Source organism: Echiichthys vipera (genome assembly GCF_963691815.1).
Source record: "Echiichthys vipera genome assembly, chromosome: 2".
In the NCBI taxonomy this organism is placed as follows: Eukaryota; Metazoa; Chordata; class Actinopteri; order Perciformes; family Trachinidae; genus Echiichthys; species Echiichthys vipera.
The window spans coordinates 17,088,543-17,107,547 of NC_139827.1; the positions used below are offsets into that span (position 1 = coordinate 17,088,543).

General features: G+C 39.1%; 2 protein-coding genes across 2 annotated transcripts; one reads left to right on the forward strand and one right to left on the reverse strand.

The window, feature by feature from the left end:
* Positions 1–1,791: 1,791 nt before the first annotated feature.
* bglapl (bone gamma-carboxyglutamate (gla) protein, like) lies at positions 1,792–3,895 on the forward strand. Its single transcript, XM_083924241.1, has 4 exons — positions 1,792–1,927; positions 2,039–2,419; positions 2,532–2,628; positions 3,237–3,895. The coding sequence occupies exons 1-4, from the start codon at positions 1,867–1,869 to the stop codon at positions 3,337–3,339; spliced, it is 642 nt and encodes a 213-aa protein (XP_083780367.1). The 5' UTR covers positions 1,792–1,866; the 3' UTR covers positions 3,340–3,895.
* A 4,429-nt stretch (positions 3,896–8,324) lies between these two features.
* slc34a2a (solute carrier family 34 member 2a) lies at positions 8,325–17,306 on the reverse strand (the record flags this gene model as incomplete). Its single annotated transcript, XM_083937252.1, has 13 exons — positions 8,325–8,891; positions 9,770–9,894; positions 10,286–10,402; positions 10,500–10,667; positions 11,106–11,226; positions 11,322–11,417; positions 12,754–12,946; positions 13,508–13,619; positions 13,816–13,959; positions 14,454–14,582; positions 15,505–15,651; positions 16,235–16,298; positions 17,283–17,306. 13 exons carry the CDS (start codon positions 17,304–17,306, stop codon positions 8,325–8,327), a joined length of 2,007 nt encoding a protein of 668 aa, XP_083793378.1.
* Between the last annotated feature and the right edge of the window lie 1,699 nt (positions 17,307–19,005).

A 19,005-nucleotide genomic window follows, 5' to 3' on the forward strand; every position in this document is an offset into this window, starting at 1 on the left:
TCCAAAGTAGCAACCTTAAAACAAGTGAAATGTATTCTCCCTTTCTGGTCCTAGTAAGATAAGTCTTGTTGCAGAGACCTGTGAGGATAGCTCATCATCTAATGAAAAAGAAGAAAATGTTTATTACGCAGTTGACTGCCAAGGTCATACACTGTAGTGTCTGACCTGTGCACCTGTTTTCTAGTTCGCGCTGGACAAACAGGAAATGTGTAAACCCAGAACAACAGCAAGTAAAAGTGAGCATTACTCATTGTCTATATTGAGTGATTTCAAAGCCAAGATGCAACAACAAAAATGTAGAAACTGCACTAGACATTGTATTTCCTGTCTGTTCAGGGATGCTGTGGCAATTGTTTTCTCCAACTGTGTTTCCTCCACGCACCAAAATGCATCCACAAAAATGGACTCTGGACCAGACATTGAAATTACATGGCACAAGGTCCAAGACAAATCCCTGACACCAGGAATAAAACTAGACAGTATTTGAAACACGAAGGACAACAAGGTCACCCTGCAGCAGCAGTGAATATCCCACTTCATGATAGATGGAGCTGTTTGGGGGCCCTCTGAGATATATATACGTGAAGTGATATGTGTGCATAAACTTTTGGTTATCTAGACAGTATTTAAGTTGCAGTATGGTTTAAAACCATGCTGCAAAGTCCAAATACCATTGTTTTTATCATAAACCTCAGCTGAAGCCCCACTTAAACTGCATCACATAAACAGAAAGCTGCATCCAAACCCGCATGCATAACGCTGTGCATCAGCACAGGGGAGATGCTTATATTTAGCTGTATATCTGCTGAAATACATGGAGCGAGGCTGTGTATTGGGCCACTGGTTGGCATTGGTAAGCCTTGGCCGTGCCTGGATCTGGCTAGGAGCTGGATCTGAAAATAGTGACTGACTGCGGTCCTGGTGGGACACTGCAACACTCTAATTAAGCTCTGTTGCATAATGAGACTTACTGCTGTACTGTGTCACTCGATTAGTAGCTTGTGGTCAGCTCAGGCTATAGTTTGAGGTTTGTGGGGGTGGGAGATCACATCTGGGGCAAGGAGTATAGCAACATAACAGCAATGGCAGAACTGGCAAACATAATGCAAAAGAGGCAACCCTGCAACGAGTCTCCCTGATTAAAATCCAATCACATTTGACGGGTCTTTTATAGAGATCAGTCACACCACTGGTTTAGACTTTTAGGGATTTGGTGTATTATTTATACCCCAATGATGAGGGGTGAGGATTGAAAGAAACTCGAAAGGGATGTAAACATTACAAGTATAAAAATGGCCTCAGAAAAGGATTGACGGGGAAATTATGGCATTTTGTTGGAGAAAATAGGATATGTCAGTTCACTGTTTACCATTTATCTATAGGAGTTCATTAGAATTATTATTAGGTAAAACATTTCTGAGGTTTTTTATTTGTGTGCATCATGGAGAAGGGGAATTCCCTGAAGTTGATTTGTCTCTCCGCATGTTACTCTGTTTGTCTTGGATTGGCTTTAAAGCCAAGCATAGGCTACATATATTCATAAACACAGTACATGCGCTGTACGTACAGCTGAATACCAGAAATGTTTGTGGCCAAGTAAGTCTGTGTGAGGGTAAATTAGTTTTTTGGACCCTGTGCCAGGGCTGTGTGGGTGCGAAGGGGAGCTTTCATGACAAGTGGAAGCACATTTGTCATTTGACTCCCTGGCCAATCAGATGGTTGCCTCTGTTTTGTCAAAGGAGGTCAACAAGAGTATATATTGACCATGAATTGGAGGAAAAAATCAGAGCAAGCCATTGAAGGAAAGCTAAGAAGAGCAAGCAATCAAGAAAGTTGTCTAGAGCGTGAGACGAACTACAAGGCACCATGAAGACTCTGACTCTCCTCTCAATCTGTGCTCTTCTGTCAGTGTGCTGGTCCATGGGAGGTAAGGACAAATTTTCATTGCTGTGATTCCTGATACTGACTTCTATGTTATTTGGACCAATGCATGCACTGGCAGTGTGTCTATAAAAGTGCTTTTTACGTTAATTCCCAGCTGTTGAACCAGAGGTTGTCGTGGACCCTGATGCAGACACAGCTGCTGACCCTGCGGCTGCTGACCCTGCGGCTGCTGATCCTGCGGCAGCTGACCCCGCAGCCGCTGATTCATCCGCTTCCGACTCCAATTCGGACTCTTCCTCCTCCTCCGAGTCTGATTCGGCATCCGACTCCAATTCTTCCTCAGACTCTTCAGCATCTGATTCTAACTCTAGCTCCGACTCATCCTCCTCTTCCTCCTCCTCCTCTGAGTCTTCTGAATCTGCTTCCTCGTCCTCCTCCTCTGAGTCTGACTCAGCATCTGACTCTGCCTCTGATTCTACCTCTTCTTCTTCTTCTTCATCCTCCTCATCTTCATCCGAGTCAGCCAGTGATGAGGGTATGTTTTTGTCTTCAGAAGAAATCTTTGCATGGTTTCAGAATAACATAAAGTTTCACTATAAAACAAGAAAATTCAAGAAGGTTTGAGTTTGTGATGTTTGTCCCCACAGCGGCTCAGGTGGTCATGAAGAGAGACCTGGCTGCTGTTCTCCTGAGGAGAAGAAGAGCTGCCCCAGCAGCAGATCCCACCCCTCTGCAGTTGGAAAGGTAATAACAATACATTTTTCAGTTAGTTCTACAAGCAAATGTCAATTCCTACCAAAGACCAAACTTATTTCCCGTTTTAGTCTGGTGTGAAAAACACCACTCAGAGCTAAAATACTGAATCTAAGTTGGAGGTCTGATTTTGTAAAACGTGAGATTTCCATGTCTTTTTTCATCATAAAGAAGGTCAAGGTTCAATGTAAATACTGTGAAATTATCAAAATACTGAATCCACAAAGAATTGCACACCGTCTGTATTCAGAAACTGTGCCTTTAAACGAGCCATCAGAACTTCTGTACGGTTGTAATGTCACTGCTATACTATGTATAGAAGTAACGCTACAGTGCCGTTACAGTCATGTAGCCTTGTTGCAGTGATGGTGCAAATATGCCAAAATCGCAGATGTGAATGCACTGATCAATCAGAGCAGACTGGGCATTTTCAGCAGGGGGGCTTAAAAAGACAGGCGGGTGAATACATGTATATTCAGACAGATGAACCTGGACCTGAGAGATGAACCTAGGAACCTGAAGGTTAACATAATATGGAACCTTTAAGTCTAAGAGATTTTACCATCCTTCTAACATCTTTTTTCTCCTCTGCCCACCAGTCTGAGAGAGGTGTGTGAATTGAACGTCGCCTGTGACGAGATGGCTGAAACTGCAGGCATCGTTGCAGCATACGTCGCCTATTACGGACCCGTCCCCTTCTAAGATGGAGACTTCTCTTTCACCCTTATGAGAACTGTTCTCTCTATCATTTTGTAATAGAATGGTGCATTAACTCCCCTCAATCCAGACAAGGAGCAGACGATCACAAAAATAAATAATTAAACGGGTTTGTTATGATGCTAGATGGAGATATTTTAGGCACAAAACCTTGCACAAGTGACCAGCTTCAATGGTCCTGTATGAAAAGGCCTCTTCAAGGCTTTCAGAGAGAGGCACATGGAAACACAAGCCTGTGAAATATGTAGTAGCCCACACTAGATTAAATTATTCTTCATGTCTATAGGAGAATACAATGAATGGTGCTACAAGTGCAGATGTATTGTATGTTAATGTATTTATGTTGTGCTTTAGTCTTGAAGTAACTAGAAGTAGTAGTTCTAGTAAGTAGTGGATGTAGAGGTACTGTAGCTTTAGTAGAAGTGTATTGATAGTGGAAGTGGTAGTGTACAGTGTGTGTAAAATGCACATCGGTTATCTGTAATGACTGTAACCACATATTGCCTCTGGGTTTGAAAATAAATTATTTTGTTCTGACAAAGTGTTGTTTTGTCCGTAATGACTGAAAATGTTTACGAGATAAAAGTATTCATAGTTTTATTATTAAATATTGCTCATAGATTAATGCTGGCTAAGATGTAATCTGCAAAGTATTCTTATCTGATTCTCTTCCATATAAACATGTGCAATACAAATGGCATCATCAGCAGTCTTTAACTCTCCATTCAGCATTGATGCTGTTCTCATATTTGCCACTAGATAACAGTGTTGGTCAACAGGTTTTTTTTTTGAGCAGATGTTCAAGATTTTTCAGACAAGTCAGAACTTAATCCCGTGTTCAGTTTGAATACATGAAACCACTTCAGGAGTCTTAAATAATATAATGGTGAAATGATATTAATCAAAACACCCTGCCAACAGAAATTCAATGTAAGAATTATATATATTTACTCAAACTTTTACGGATTTCCCCTTTGACTTACAAGTTAGATATGGTCTTGCCCATGCATCCATGACTGCAAATAAATGATTGTGAAAATTAAATAATTGCTTAAGAGGGAAAATACAATTACATAGAGGAGAAGAAGATGGAGGATATGGTTTCATGATGAAAAACAAACACATATGTGCCTGGACTTGCTTATAAGTAATAGCAAAGCTCAAACAAGTGAACTAAATAAAGCTTAATACTTTCAATTCATTTAATTTGTTAAATTAGATCCTTGCAATTGGAAGGAGCTGTACTTGACACTGAGATCATTTAAGATATAGATGAGTAATGACGCCTTGAGCAGAGAATAAAGTCTCCGTATGTGTTGTAATCCAAGGTTTGCTAATGACAGCATTTCATGTATCGGGGGAATGATCTGTGAGAGTTGTGTGGAGGCATTCCCAGCCCACTTTTTTTTTTTTCCAGTAGCCTATATCGAGTACAGCTCAAAGATGCCAACACATGAAAACAGTTACAGTATAAAAAACAGATAAGATTAACAGAGTGTAAGCCTCATCATCATCATCAGGTGTGTCCTCCACTCAATCAGGCTGAGATTAGTGATGTTGAACAGTAGCAACACGCCCACTTAGTCACATGCTGAGACACCATGACGCCCTGGATGGGTGCATCATTAACAGGGAGAGCAGGAAAGACCACACTCTCTTGATTTTCTCTTTACACACAGGGATGTGTCTAAATGGGTGGTAGAATTATTGTTAATTATTGTCGTAACTATCCTGAAGCATCAGTGCCTAACATGTTATTATTGTACTTAGGTGGTATATACAATTAGATTGTTTAGTTCAGTGGTTCCTAACCTCTGGGTCAGGTCCCTTCCAAAGGATCACAAGATAAATATGAGGGTTCAACAGATGATCAGTAATGGGAGAAGACAGAAGAAAAGAACCAACACATTCAGCAAAGATTTTTCTTTCTTACTTAATATTTGATACTTATTTTCTCTTTGGTCCTTGGACAGTTAATAATCGGTGAAGTTTAGAGGGGAAATGTCTCTTTGGTTGAGCTGCTAATATCTTAAAGCAATGAGTCTGAAGGGGGTCTTTTCCCTCTGTATTTAAAAGTATAACGTTTTAAAAATTGGAAATACTCAAGTATTATAGTAACAGTACAAATTTATTGAATTTGATATTACAGCCTGGTCTCACTAAAAGGCGTGTGAATGACACGCTATTTCTCTTAAGCCATCTCGCCTATAAGTACAACGCATGTCCTGTGTTTTGCGTGTCATTTCACGCCATGTAGTCTCAATTGACTTGTATAGTGCAGAGATGGCGTTGTCATTTTACGCACCAATGTCATTGAGGGAAAACCCACGTGTTCGTATTTCTCCGCTACTTTCCGGAGAAATACGAAGTGGTGGAGCTTTCTGTCAGAGGGTTGTTTTTAAATCAATATTTCATGTGAAGGATGGCTGAAATAACGGGCGTGAAATGCCCTAACCCTAACCCTAACCCAGACCCTAACCCTAACCCTAACCCAGACCCTAACCCTAACCCTGGGGAACAACGGGCGTTAAATGACACGCGAAAAGCCTAATATGCGTAGACATGCACGCGAAAAGTCATGCAAGTCATGAAAAGTGGCGTGCTATTTATACGCCCTCCCATGAGACCACGTTGGATATTATGTACATTCCACCATTGTTTCATACCATCAACCTTACTGTACCAGCTAAAAATATATCATTTAACACCTATAGCGGCAGTTACATCGTAATAAAATGAATAAATAAAAACCTTAGTAGTATTTGTATTTGTATAGATGCTATAGGAGTACAAGTAAAGTAGGCCTACCTCAAAATGTATGAAAGTACATATTTATTTTGAGTGAATATCAGTTGTGTAAAGTGTCTCATGGTTGTCCATGGTCTTTGGCACAGTTGTGCGCCTTCAATGTTGACATATTGATAATCAGTCTCATGTTGTTTGCACAAGGTTTACTGACACTGGCTGTGTTTCGCCCAGAAACTTAAAAAAAGAAATAAGATAAATGCAATAGAACAGTCATAAACGATTAACAGCACTCTCCGAAAGACAGCGATTACAAAATTTTTGAAATATTAGTAATACTGATAACAATTACGATGTTGATAAAGTTTATGATACTTTGAGATACAGAGCATGTTTGTTACTCAGAACTGTACACGCTCAACTCTTTTTTCCCCTTTTATCATAACTGCTCATTCCTAACATGCTTTAGTCAGAAGAATCTTCAGATAACACGGGAAGAGAGCAATAAAAAGTCTCTTATTATCACACCCATTTAACAGGGTCAGATATACGTTTGGCTAATAAGGGAACATTTATAGTGATGCGTTTCTGCCAGGTCAGTAGAAAAATCACAATCTTTCAACTAGGTTTAATTTTTAAATCTTTTATTTCTAAATTCATCACATATATATACATATATATACATGGAGACAAATTATATCACTCTTACATTAGGCTTTAAATACATTTAGTTAGATGCATATTCATCTCATTTCGAACTACATATTCCTTGAATACAATTATCAGTCTTAATTACAAAATAATTTTTACACCTTAAAACGATGCGATAAGGATCTCAATGTGTCTTTTACACACAGTAAAACAAGATTATTTAAACAAAAGATGAAACCTGACAGAAATGTAAAACATGATGAACATTCAGTCTGTGATCCTGACTGACCGTAGATACTGAATATTATTTAGTGCAGCAAGTCTACAGCAAGTTAGCAGCTCTATGAGTGCATTGAGATTGATGCTAACATTAGCATGCTAGCATGCTCACAATTGCAATAATGCTGATGTAGAGGTATGTTTACTAAGTTCACTATCCCAGTTTCAAATGGTAGAATGCCAACATTTGCTAATTAGTAAGGCTAAGCAAAAATAATTAAATTAATATCATGATTAATTGTTACATTTGTACATTTTGTCACATAGCCTACTCTTGTGCAAGTTTATCTGTCGGCCCGGTGGAACACTGATTGCTGAACAATAAACAGAAAATCATGGATTTAGTTGCTAAGAAAACTTTAGGTATTTGCTAAAATAGGAAACACAAACTACTGCTTAGTTCACACTACACGACTTTAGCCCTGGTTTTCTCAGCCCCAGATAAGAAACAAATTGCTGTTGGCTCTGCCTTTGCAAGAAATTGGGAGCCAAGAGGCTCGCTGGGGCTTCACATTTGTAACACAGACCGAAGTTGTTGCACCGGGAGAAAACAGGCCATAAACAGTAAACAGGCCGTTTTGTGAAAAAAAAAAACCCTAACCCAATCTTTGTTTTATTGCTGCATATTAACAAACAACTTGCAAAGCTTGTTTCTTTTGGACAGAAATCAACTTTTAAAATAAAAGTTCCTCTCTCGCGCATAGCATTAGGTCACTTCCCTGTTCCATTTCTTGCGTGTGTTTTTGTGAATATAGTTTGAACACCAGACGTTTGGTGAAAGATTGTAGTGTGTGACCCCCTGTCGCAGGTTAGTAGTGTGAAAACCACAGTGAATTCAAGACTCCCAATTACAAGACAGCAAGTTGTGTAGTGTGAACAGTACAGCGATCTGGCGGATTTGAAGGTCATGAAGTGTGAACTTAGCTTAAGCTGCTACCAACACATACGTCCCTTCATCACGATGAACCTTGGAACCATAGTTTGGTGGTTTTAGTCAATCCCACAAACACCCTCCTGCTGCTGTTAATAGTCACTAAAACAGTATTAATCTCCAATAAACAGAGCTATTTCCTTCAGTTTGAGTAATGCTTGCTATAAAAGTGCCCCAGTGATTTAGAAAATTATTTTTCCTTTTTAAAAATGGAACTATATATTTTGAGACTTTTGATACGTTGAGAGTTGAGTCTGCAACTCTTACACTAAAATAATAAATATAACAAAAATTTGAGATTTTTGCCTAAATGTGTTTGGTCTCTGTGCCATGACCAATGCACATAACACATTTTTATAAAATCTCAAAGCCGGGTCATTTTCAAAATCTTTAGCTCTAAATTGATCTCATTTTCCACCTCCTCCTCTGCACTCATTGCAGGGTTATCATACACCTCTGTGTGTGATTTCTTGTAATCTTCCACAGATTCTTTCTCTCTGTGTTCTTGGTCGTCAGTAGCAACCTGGCAGCATTTGCAGCAGCAACAACATTTGGCAGTAATAACACCAACCACTTTGTCCCACGGAGCCAGGGAGTGAGCCCAGAGAGGGAGGAAGTCCCAGGATCGCAGTGCTGCAGGCAGACACTGGGGTTTCTTTTTCTGCAGCAGGTTGATCACCGTGATGATGATCAACATGATGATCAGAGGTGTACCCACGCCCACCAGTACCTTCCAGCCAGCCAGTGACAGACTGAAGATGAAGAGCGGTAAAAGAAAGAAGCAAGAGATGATGTAGACGGCAGCAAACCAGCGGTAGGAGGCGGTGATGTTCCCCAGGCCTTTCGCCAGTCGGATAGGGATGCGTGTGAAGGGGATTGGATACCACAGAATGATGCCTGAGATGTTGAACAGGAAGTGCACAAGGGCAATCTGGAAACAACATCAACAACATCACTGATATGCTTCAGTTATTGTTTTTCTTCTCATAAAATAGAAGAACTATATTACAAAGTATTTTATTTAATACTGGTTTGATTGGTAACGCTTTGCTTTACAAGTCTATAATTTCTATAGATTTTCATGGAGGCTTAATATGTTTACTTTAGCAGATAATTACGGTAAAATATAGAGACAACATTAAATGGATTTTTCTAATCCATTTTCATTGCACAATAGGCCAGATGAAAATGTACAAATATGTAAATCTGTCAAGAGTTTCAAAAGTTTACCATAAAAATGAAAATTTCTGGGATTTAGAAGGAGCCGTTTTTAAAAGAAATTCCTATTTATTAATTTTTTTTACCTTGATATTTAAAATATTCATGATTTTCCTGTCAAACTTATAATTTAAAGTTGCAATACATTCTGGATTTCTATTGTAATTTGTATCCCTTATGGGTCATGATACAATTAAAGAAGAATCCATTTAAAATTGGTAATTTGGATTTTTGTATAAATGCTATCAATCTCCTAAAGACAAATATGTTTGGAATAATATCTAAACAATACATAAAGTGGAAAAAACAGGCTTTCTCCACTACTAGCTTTTATATCCCTGACAACCCAAAAGAAATGTATAAACCTAAAAAGTGTGTGTGTGTGTGTGTGTGTGTGTGTGTGTGTGTGTGTGTGTGTGTGTGTGTGTGTGTGTGTGTGTGTGTGTGTGTGTGTGTGTGTGTGTGTGTGTGTGTGTGTGTGTGATTGTGTGTGTGTGTGTTTGTGTGTGTGTGTGTGTGTGTGTGTGTGTGTGTGTGTGTGTGTGTGTGTGTGTGTGTGTGTGTGTGTGTGTGTGTGTGTGTATTACTGACCTGTAGTGCATTAGCCAGTGTGTCTCCAGGGCTAGCCATAGCTGCCAGGATGGCTGTAGTGGTTGTACCAATATTCGAACCAAGAGACAATGGGTATGCTCTTTCTATGCTGATAACACCGATACCTTTTCAAATAAATGGGAGGCAGGTTAAAATACTTATTTTCATATTCTCTCTCTGTCTACATTCACAGGAAATAAGTTTAAATGTATTAGCTTCAAAAAACATTTAAAATGAAAGCTCATTTAAAATCGCAGTTTCTGAATATGCGCTGTGTGAGTTTCTCTGTGGTTTAACTGTATTTATACTTTCTCAGTATTTAAATAGCACCATCACAACCTACTTTATAATAAAAAACGACATGGAAATATCGCTTTTACAGTATGGGACCTTTAAGAAAAGCAGAATCAGATGATGTATATTAACATTAATTTCAAGTACAAAATGTCATGTACTGTATATTTTTAAAATGTATGAAATGGATGGATGGAAAAATGAATGAAGGATAGGCCTCACCAACAAGTGGAGTAATAGCAGAAGTGAAAACTGAACTGCTCTGCACAATGAAAGTCATTCCAGCTCCGACGACAATGGCAATGTAACCTGTGACCCAGCCGAATGGAAAAGGGAAATCTGTGCACACAAACACACAACAAATTCAAGTATTACTAACCAACATGATAACATTCAGTTCATTGCTCTTGAGTATTCAGTGTGCAGTGATGTTCACCGGTGTTAAGGATCTTCTTGATGATTCTAGCCACCTGTCCCTTCAGCATAGAGTTGAGCAGTTTGACGATCAGGACCAGGCAGGAGCAGAGCACCAGCAGGGAAAGAGCCAGCAGGATGAGACCCACAGCCAGATCAGGCAGACTCACATTCACAAAGAGATGCTTACCTGTTCATGAGAACATGTTGCAGAAACACACATAAATACAACGCTTTGTATCCTCTTTTTTTTAAAAAGCTGCATTCAACTTTTTTCTGGCCACATGGGGGCAGAAGAACTCCCCAGCAGCTTGAAAAACATCCATATATTGTATAGCATCACAAGTTGTTATGGTTGGTGTGTTGCTAGATGCTCCTCACTTTTGTTAAAAACAGTTGTCTTCTGCTGTTGGGTCTGTGTTCAATAAATGTTTAACCCATATACTAAATATACTGAACTAAATGAAACCCAAGGGTTTTGGTGTCACCATTACTGCATAGTTAAATGACTTAGTTAGGGTTTTGCCATGCCGTGTGATATGAGGCAATATACTGTTTATCATTGTGAGACTGTTCTTTTTTCATTGACAAAAAGAATGTATATAAATACTGTGAAAATTTGTCTTACATTTCTGGACATTATATGTTTTAGAAATATTCTTCAGTGTGAAGGTGTAGTTGCTATCGACCCAGCAGAGAGACGGAGATGTGCAGTTCTCTGGACCAGGAACTGTGACGTTCATTAAGGTCTGAAACACAAGGGCAGTTTGACAATAACCATTTTAATCTTCTGAATGCTTTAGAATATTTGGTACATACAGTAGCTGACATGTTTTGTTCTTACTGTGTTGGTGAAGGTTTGGCACCATTTCTTGATGAGACTCTTATTCCTGGCTTCTGAGTCTCCGGTGGCAATCCCACTAATGACAGATTGATCCAACTAAGTCAGAAGGGAAGAGAACAAACGTGCAGAAATGTAAAATCATGACAAAGATAATAATGTTAAAAAGTGGCATCTTATCTGTGGCTCAGTAGGTAGAGCCCTTTCCACTCACTGGAAGTAAGTGTGAATGTTTATCGCTCCTGATGAGCAGGGGGCACCTTGCATAGCCTCCGCCACTAGTGTACGTGTGCGTGTGTGTGTGTGTGTGTGTGTGTGTGTGTGTGTGTGTGTGTGTGTGTGTGTTTGTGTGTGTGTGTGTGTGTGTGTGTGTGTGTGTGTGTGTGTGTGCGCGTGCGTGCGTGCGTGCGTGCGTGCGTGCGTGCGTGCGTGTGTGTGTGTGCGTGTGTGTGTGTGCGTGTGAATTGGTGAATGCTGGCTTGTGTTGCAAAGAACTTGTAAAGTGCTATATAAATGCAGCCCATTTACTACTTATCTCTCTGATATACTGGTGATTTCTTTAAGAGAGTGAAAACAACACAATTACAAACACAGAATAATATGTTTAATACTGCTTCATGATTCACTATTCTACTGATTTATTGAATATAGATAGAAGAAAGAAAGAAAGAGAGGAAGCTACTGTGGGAGATCAGCTTTGGCCCAGATAGATAACACTAACAATTGCACTATAGCTTCTGTATCATCCAGACTGCTGTTTTAGTATACATGTTCACCAATGTCGTGGTGGATTGAGTAGGATTGTGTTCTTTTTTTTGCTGTCTTGAGACATACAAACATGTTGTAGGCTAGTCTGATCTTTTGCAAAAGCTTCTATATAATTTGAATTCATCTGCAAGCTTGAAGGTTTGATCTGGACATAAAATGAGATATATCATGATGCTGCCAACTGAGGCTCCTTACAACAACATTACATAATTAACACTGGATGGAAGTGTCAGTTAAATTTTAAAATCATAATAGTGTTAAGGGGGCTACACGGTGGTGTGGTGGTTAGCACTGTCGTCTCTATGTGCCCTGCGATAGACTGGCGTCCTGTCCAGGGTGTACCCCGTCTCACGCCGATGTCAGCTGGGATCGGCTCCAGCCCCCCGCGACCCCGACAGGGACAAGCGGTTGAAGATGAATGAATGAATGAATGAATGAATGAATAGTGTTAAGATAAAGTCTTTAAGATATTTGTAACAACAATCACATCTAATGATGTAAAATGTGTCCTGTGGAGTTTTCTTATAAAACAAACAAACTTGTGTTTATATTGTGTGTGTATATTTAAGGGCTAACACGTAGTATGTATTTAATTTTCTTCCTCATAAAACATGTGCAAAGTTTTGAATATTTCAATGTTTAATTGCTAGCAAAAAAACACTTTTACCTGTATAATTGACTCAGTGACGATATCAGTGATCACATTTAACAGGTCTGGGGCCTCTCCACTCTGAATGTTGAAGGAGTCAATGATGAGCTTAGTCACCGAGTACAAATATCCAGTGGCAACTTCCAGGGGCAGCAGCACCAGAACAGAGAGCCAGTTGAAGAAGTCGTGCACTGTGGCCCCTGCAAAAGCCCTGGATACATTGTGAAAGTAGGTGGATAAATGCAAAGTTAAAATGACCTTTTATCAATTTTAAAGGGACTACTCATTATTGCTGTCCTGGAATAAGCCATTGTTATGTAGTAATAGTAGTCCCTGAATTTGGTGATTTTGCTATTTTTTATATAAACTAGAGGATCATAAATTACAGGTTAAATGTGGAATATGTGCCAATTTTAGATAAAGGGAAGGATTTCACTTTGTACATTAGATAGGCTGTTAACGTACCCAAACCCACTGCCACAAAGCAAAACAAATATAGCTGTTTCTTAGTTCATCAAAATCTGGCATTTTGGATATCTTTCAAAAACTGAAATGAAAGTTTTGGTTCTAGACGCTGAACTCACTGCATGCACATGTGCATATTCTGATGCATCTGGTGTTAGAGTTACAAAAACAAAAGAGAAAAGAGAATTCATATCACATATTCTTGTCATTCACAGCAGAACACAACATCCTTGAGGACAATATGTGGGCTTTCTGAACAGCACAGAGGGAGTCAAAAAAAAAAAAACATCAAATACCAAAGGATTACCTGCGAAAGGTGCTGCGGTCACCAGCCTGCGTCATGGCCACTAGTGTGTTGGTGACAGAGGTGCCGATATTGGTGCCCATGATGATAGGAACAGCCAGCTGGACGGTTAGCACTGCCAAAGCAAAACCTCCAACGTCATTCATGCATTCTGTGCATGGATGTGTATCTGTGTGTGTATGTGTGTGTGTGTGTGTGTGTGTGTGTGTGTGTGTGTGTGTGTGTGTGTGTGTGTGTGTGTGTGTGTGTGTGTGTGTGTGTGTGTGTGTGTGTGTGTGTGTGTGTGTGTGTGTGTGGAGGCATGTACTCACGTCCAGAAGAGACCATGCTGACAACTATAGAGGAGGAAGTGGACGAACTCTGGACCAGCAGGGTGACCAGAACACCAATGACGAGACCCGCCAGGGGGTTGGACAGAACTGAGTTGTCCTGAAAGATGTCACCTGCTGCTTTACCTGGAGAAGGTGAACATATGAGCATTTGCATATTCAAAATAATGTTTTCCCCCCTTCAAACTGGTATCCTGTGGAGAGTGATTGGATAATATAAATCATAGCGTACCACTACGCTACACTGTATATATATAAATGTTAAGTCAACATTGTTATAACATAATTTTGCTATAAGCTGTAGGTGGCCCAGGGTCAGGGAAACATACATTGAACATTTGACCTAGGGTCAAAACAGTGCTGAGAACATTAAACCTTTTGAATGGTCTCCTTCACGAGTCTATTAAGTATATTAAGAGGATGCTGAGCTGGGGAACAAAGGACCCTCTGATGCTCATTCTCACTGCCACACTGTCTTTATGGGACGCCAGGGCCATCGTTAATGCTATTAAAAAGGACTTTTCCTACTACAAAATGTCTGCTCTTAAAAAAGGTCAATAGCATGCAGGTTTATGGGTCATCATCATTACACCCACACGTGGCTTCAGACAAGTGTTTACCTCCAACAAGCTGGAAAGCTGAGCTGAGGATGTCGAGAGAGCAGATGAAAATGTAGAGGAAACTCAGCAGCAGCATCAACTTCCCTACCGACAGCAGCACTTTTAACACCTTCCCTCTGGTATCCAGAGCTGGGACCGAGCCAAGATATGTATGGGAACACAGAATAAAAAAGGGAAAACATTTTTTCATTATTTTTCTCGTTTATGGACATTTGCCAAAACAGACATTTTCATTTGTCATAGCGGGAAAAGCACTGGTGTGATAGACACCATGAACAATGGCTCCGTTCCATTTAACTGCATTAGTTAGCCGTGTAAGTGAGTCAGCATGCAATGTAGTAGGAACTGGGAACTGCTGATGAAGCTAAATTAAGTGCAGCCCTAATTAATATAAGAAATCACACCTTTGGTTTCCGTGCTATTACATGTCAAGATGTCTGCCGTGAAAAGGCTATAGCACAGCCCACAGAGAGGAGAGTCTTAGGAAACAGTCGGTGCTTACAGTGTCTTGGCCCAGACTCAGCGGCCTGGCTGACTACTCTCTTTATCACATCCATACATGCTTTCTAAGATTAATAACACTGATTTGATTTATTGTACATTGAATTATTTTTCCTTCCTCCATTATATGTCCTTCTTTGGAAGTTTTGATATTTTATTGTTTAGCAACATTATATCAAAGTATATTAAATTAGGCTTTTTTTACACTGATCAACAGAAAATAAAATACCTTATAATGTCAAAGGAGAAATCTACACTGGTATCTGAATGAATTACAAATGTAAAATGCTTCTTATAGGCACTCCAGTCTTGTATATACTGTAAAAGTATGTGAGCTATGCACTTGTTTATTGACAGCTCCTGTGTGATTGTGTAACACTGTAATGTGGGACACTTTATCACATCTGTAGGCTATATGTAATCCATCATTAGGCATGTAAATGTACTACTGACAACGTATATCTAATCAGGACACGCATGTTTCTTTAAAAATACCAGGATAACAACACTGTACTTGTCCTAGTAACAATGTTACATTACAAGTCTTCACCTGACCATGGGACCCCTGTGTCCTTCAGCTCCGGCATGTCCCACGGGTCTGCGCCCTCCTGCTCCTCTTCAATCAAAGCCACAGTGGAGTGTGCCGGGCTCGCTTTGACCTCTAAAATAGACAAAAGCCTGAATGCATTTACTGTCCCTTTTTTGTACAACTACAGAGGGCTATTGAGAAATTTAGATAAGTAACATGTACTGTATATACACTGGAGATCAAAAATAGAGAACAAATTATTAATACTTGATTTATTCTGAAATACTGTTATTTTTTATTGTTCTGAATTTGATTGAATATCAGCTGTGGCTATACCACTTCTGTACTTGCATGTTTTTTTTAAATTACCAAGGCACTTCAACAAAGCCTGCTGAAGTCATTCAAAGCAAGGGCCTCTATACCTTTTCATTTTTGAATCCGATAGTCCTAAGAAAACATTCTCTTCTCACACAAGGGTTACTGTTGTTTAATTTTGCCCACTGTTTTTTTTTTTCACAAAAGAAAGATTTTTGTTGAAGTTCCTTTGTTATTTAAAAAAATAACATGCTAGTACAGCAGTGGTGTGGCCACAGCTGATATTCTAACAAATTATGAACAACATAAAATAACACTGGTACTCTAGTATTAATTATTTTTCTCTAATTTTGATCTCCATTGTATATACAGTACATGTAACTTATCTAAATTCATCAATAGCCCTCTGTTGCATTTCATACAATATGAAAACTACCTTTGCTCTTATTTCCATGTCTGTCATTTGGGTCTTCCTTGCAATTGTTTTGAGAAGCCATTGGCTAAAAACAAAGGGGAAAAAAGGGAGAAAAAGGAAAAAAGGAAACATTATCATAATGGTGGTTAGCATCAACATGTCATTACATTTTTACAGTAATCAGTTGTATTTAGTCCCTTGTTAACTGTTGGAAAACTCTAAGTATGTACCAACACAATTCCATTACAGTACTGTCAGGACATTAGGTTCAGAAATATATAGACACACTTGCACACATTTCCCTCACATGCCAGAGTATTGATCTTATCATCACATGGTTCAGCTGCAGTAAAATTCCATTCACACAACGTAATGACACTGACAAAAGCTAGCAGCTGAATCAATGTTTTAAAAAAGTTACACTTGGATTGAGATATGTTTAATTAGTTGGTAGTTTATTGTTACATATAAATGTACTATTATATTAAATTACTACTCTCTTTTATGTGTAATTTAAAAGCCCTGTTTTCTATAATTACTTCTGTCCATTATAGTATCACTATATAACTTTTATTGAACATATATTTTATGTTTCAGTGGTCCACAGACAGTTGTTTCCAAGCTAAATTTTAGTGTGTTCTGCCATCATTGGATAAAACAAGTCCATATTAGGATTAATACATTGTCTCTACCAGGCCTTTGTTGGCCTTGATCCATGTTGTCACTTGAGTTTACACACACTTCGTGGTCTGCTTACAACAAATCTATTTCATTTGGAAAAATTATATCTTAAGAATAAAAAACGTAAATTTGTACATCAAAAAACATAAGATACTTTATCATGTTACCATAGCAGTAGTAAAATATGTTACCATCATAACAGAAATAACACAAATGGGATCATATAGAAATCCTAACATCATAATCGTACAGTGAAGAAAAAACAAAGAAATTGGTGTAAGTGTATTACTCCGGTATTAACAATAAACTTAATATTTGCACTAATACAGTGTTGTATTTAACGTACCATATTTTATTCAGACAAAAGTCAATAGCAGCTTGTCCTCACCTGTGGCAGGCGGAGTGAGTCCATGCTCCCTGTGTGTGCTGAGCTCACCTGGGCTTCAGCTTTAGAAATGCTTCCTCCACGCAGGTAGAATGAAAGGTTGGGGGGCGGGGGTCCGTGGAGGGCAGAGGAGAGTGTGATGTGCAGCTTTCACATCACCAGGGACACTTCCGTCTCATAGATAAGCTGAACACACCTTTTAAACCTTGATTAGCTTTACCTGACAATCTAGCAATCTCTCTGCAAGTTGTGTCGCAATCCGACTCACATGGTACCTGATACAAGTCTTGAGTTGGTGGGCTCTAATTTCACCTGCACCTGCTATTATTAACCTGTATTCCTAAATACCTTATGGTTTTTTACGCCTTAAATTATAACATCTCTTTGTTTGTCCGTTTTGTAAATGTTTTCCATCCATTTAAAATAGAAACTTCCTTTTCTCGCCTTGACAAAAGTACTCTACAGCAGAGTGATAGTAGCTGCAGCTGGTGGACCCATGGGAGTGGCAGAGAGAATGACTCCCCTTGCAAAGGTTTATCCCACAGATAGACCACATGAGGGTGGGGGGGTTGCCGGATGTGCATTGTGCCCTACAGAGTTTCTATGTTCTATTTTTGGCACACAATGAGATTTTTTTGTAGCAATCTATTGATTGTCTTAATATAGTTACCCATTGCTCTTCGGCACATCAATGGCCTATATTTAAGCCAACAAAACTGTTGATGATGGCAGAGAGAACTTAGAGGAGAGAAAGTCATGATGCTGATGCATTGAATTTCCATGGAAGTTGTGACCAGACAGTGTTAGATGAGGGCATCCTCTTTGACGGCCCCCCTCTTTGTCTTTGTGGTGCACACACTTACAGTCTCCAGCACTGCACTTGTACATCTGAATGAAGTGCCCTTTGTGAAACGTTTGTTATCTCGGGCATGTCCTAATGAAACACCATCATACTTGATTTCTATCTTAAAGGTCCCATATTTTTAAATAATAAAACAGGTCTAGGTGCTATATAGATACTTTAAAAGTATCAAATTGCTAAATCCACAGAAAAATGCACACAGCTCGTATTCAGAAACTGTGCCTTTGTATAAAAGTGCTGCTACTGTCAGTCTCCAGCTGCAATGATGGTGTGGAGACGCTGAGAGCGCAGATACAGAATTTCTTTACATAAGAAGAAAAAAGAAACAGTGACCATTCAGAGTAGATTGGGCTTTTTCAGGAGGTAATCTTGAAGAGGTGCTAAAACTAAAACTTTCAGCCAGAGGATGAATACAAGTACATTTAGACAGAAAGCATAATAAAATTAGTGTTTTTTACATTAAAGCATATAAACATGTTCTAGTAGAAACCTAAAATAAAAGAATGATAATATGAAACCTTCAAATACACGCTCAGTTTCTGGTTTATTGGGTACATCAATTACCCTTCATAATACAGCCTGACACTTAAGGTGAAATATTCTCATATGAATCACTACAGATAACTGCTGGTTCCTACTGGTAATTAAATGTAGCTTCAGTTAAACAAGGGGGTAACATTTGTGACTTTAAGCATGACCTTAAATCTATTTTAGACTCTAGTCTAACCATAACCCTCCTGTCAGGCACACCAGCACAGATCAGACACAAATTAATTTTGGTCTGGCGCTTCCTGTCATGTCATGTTGCAAGCTAACCAAATGGATGATAACTGGGACAACAGAGGAAAAAGTAGACCTCTATTT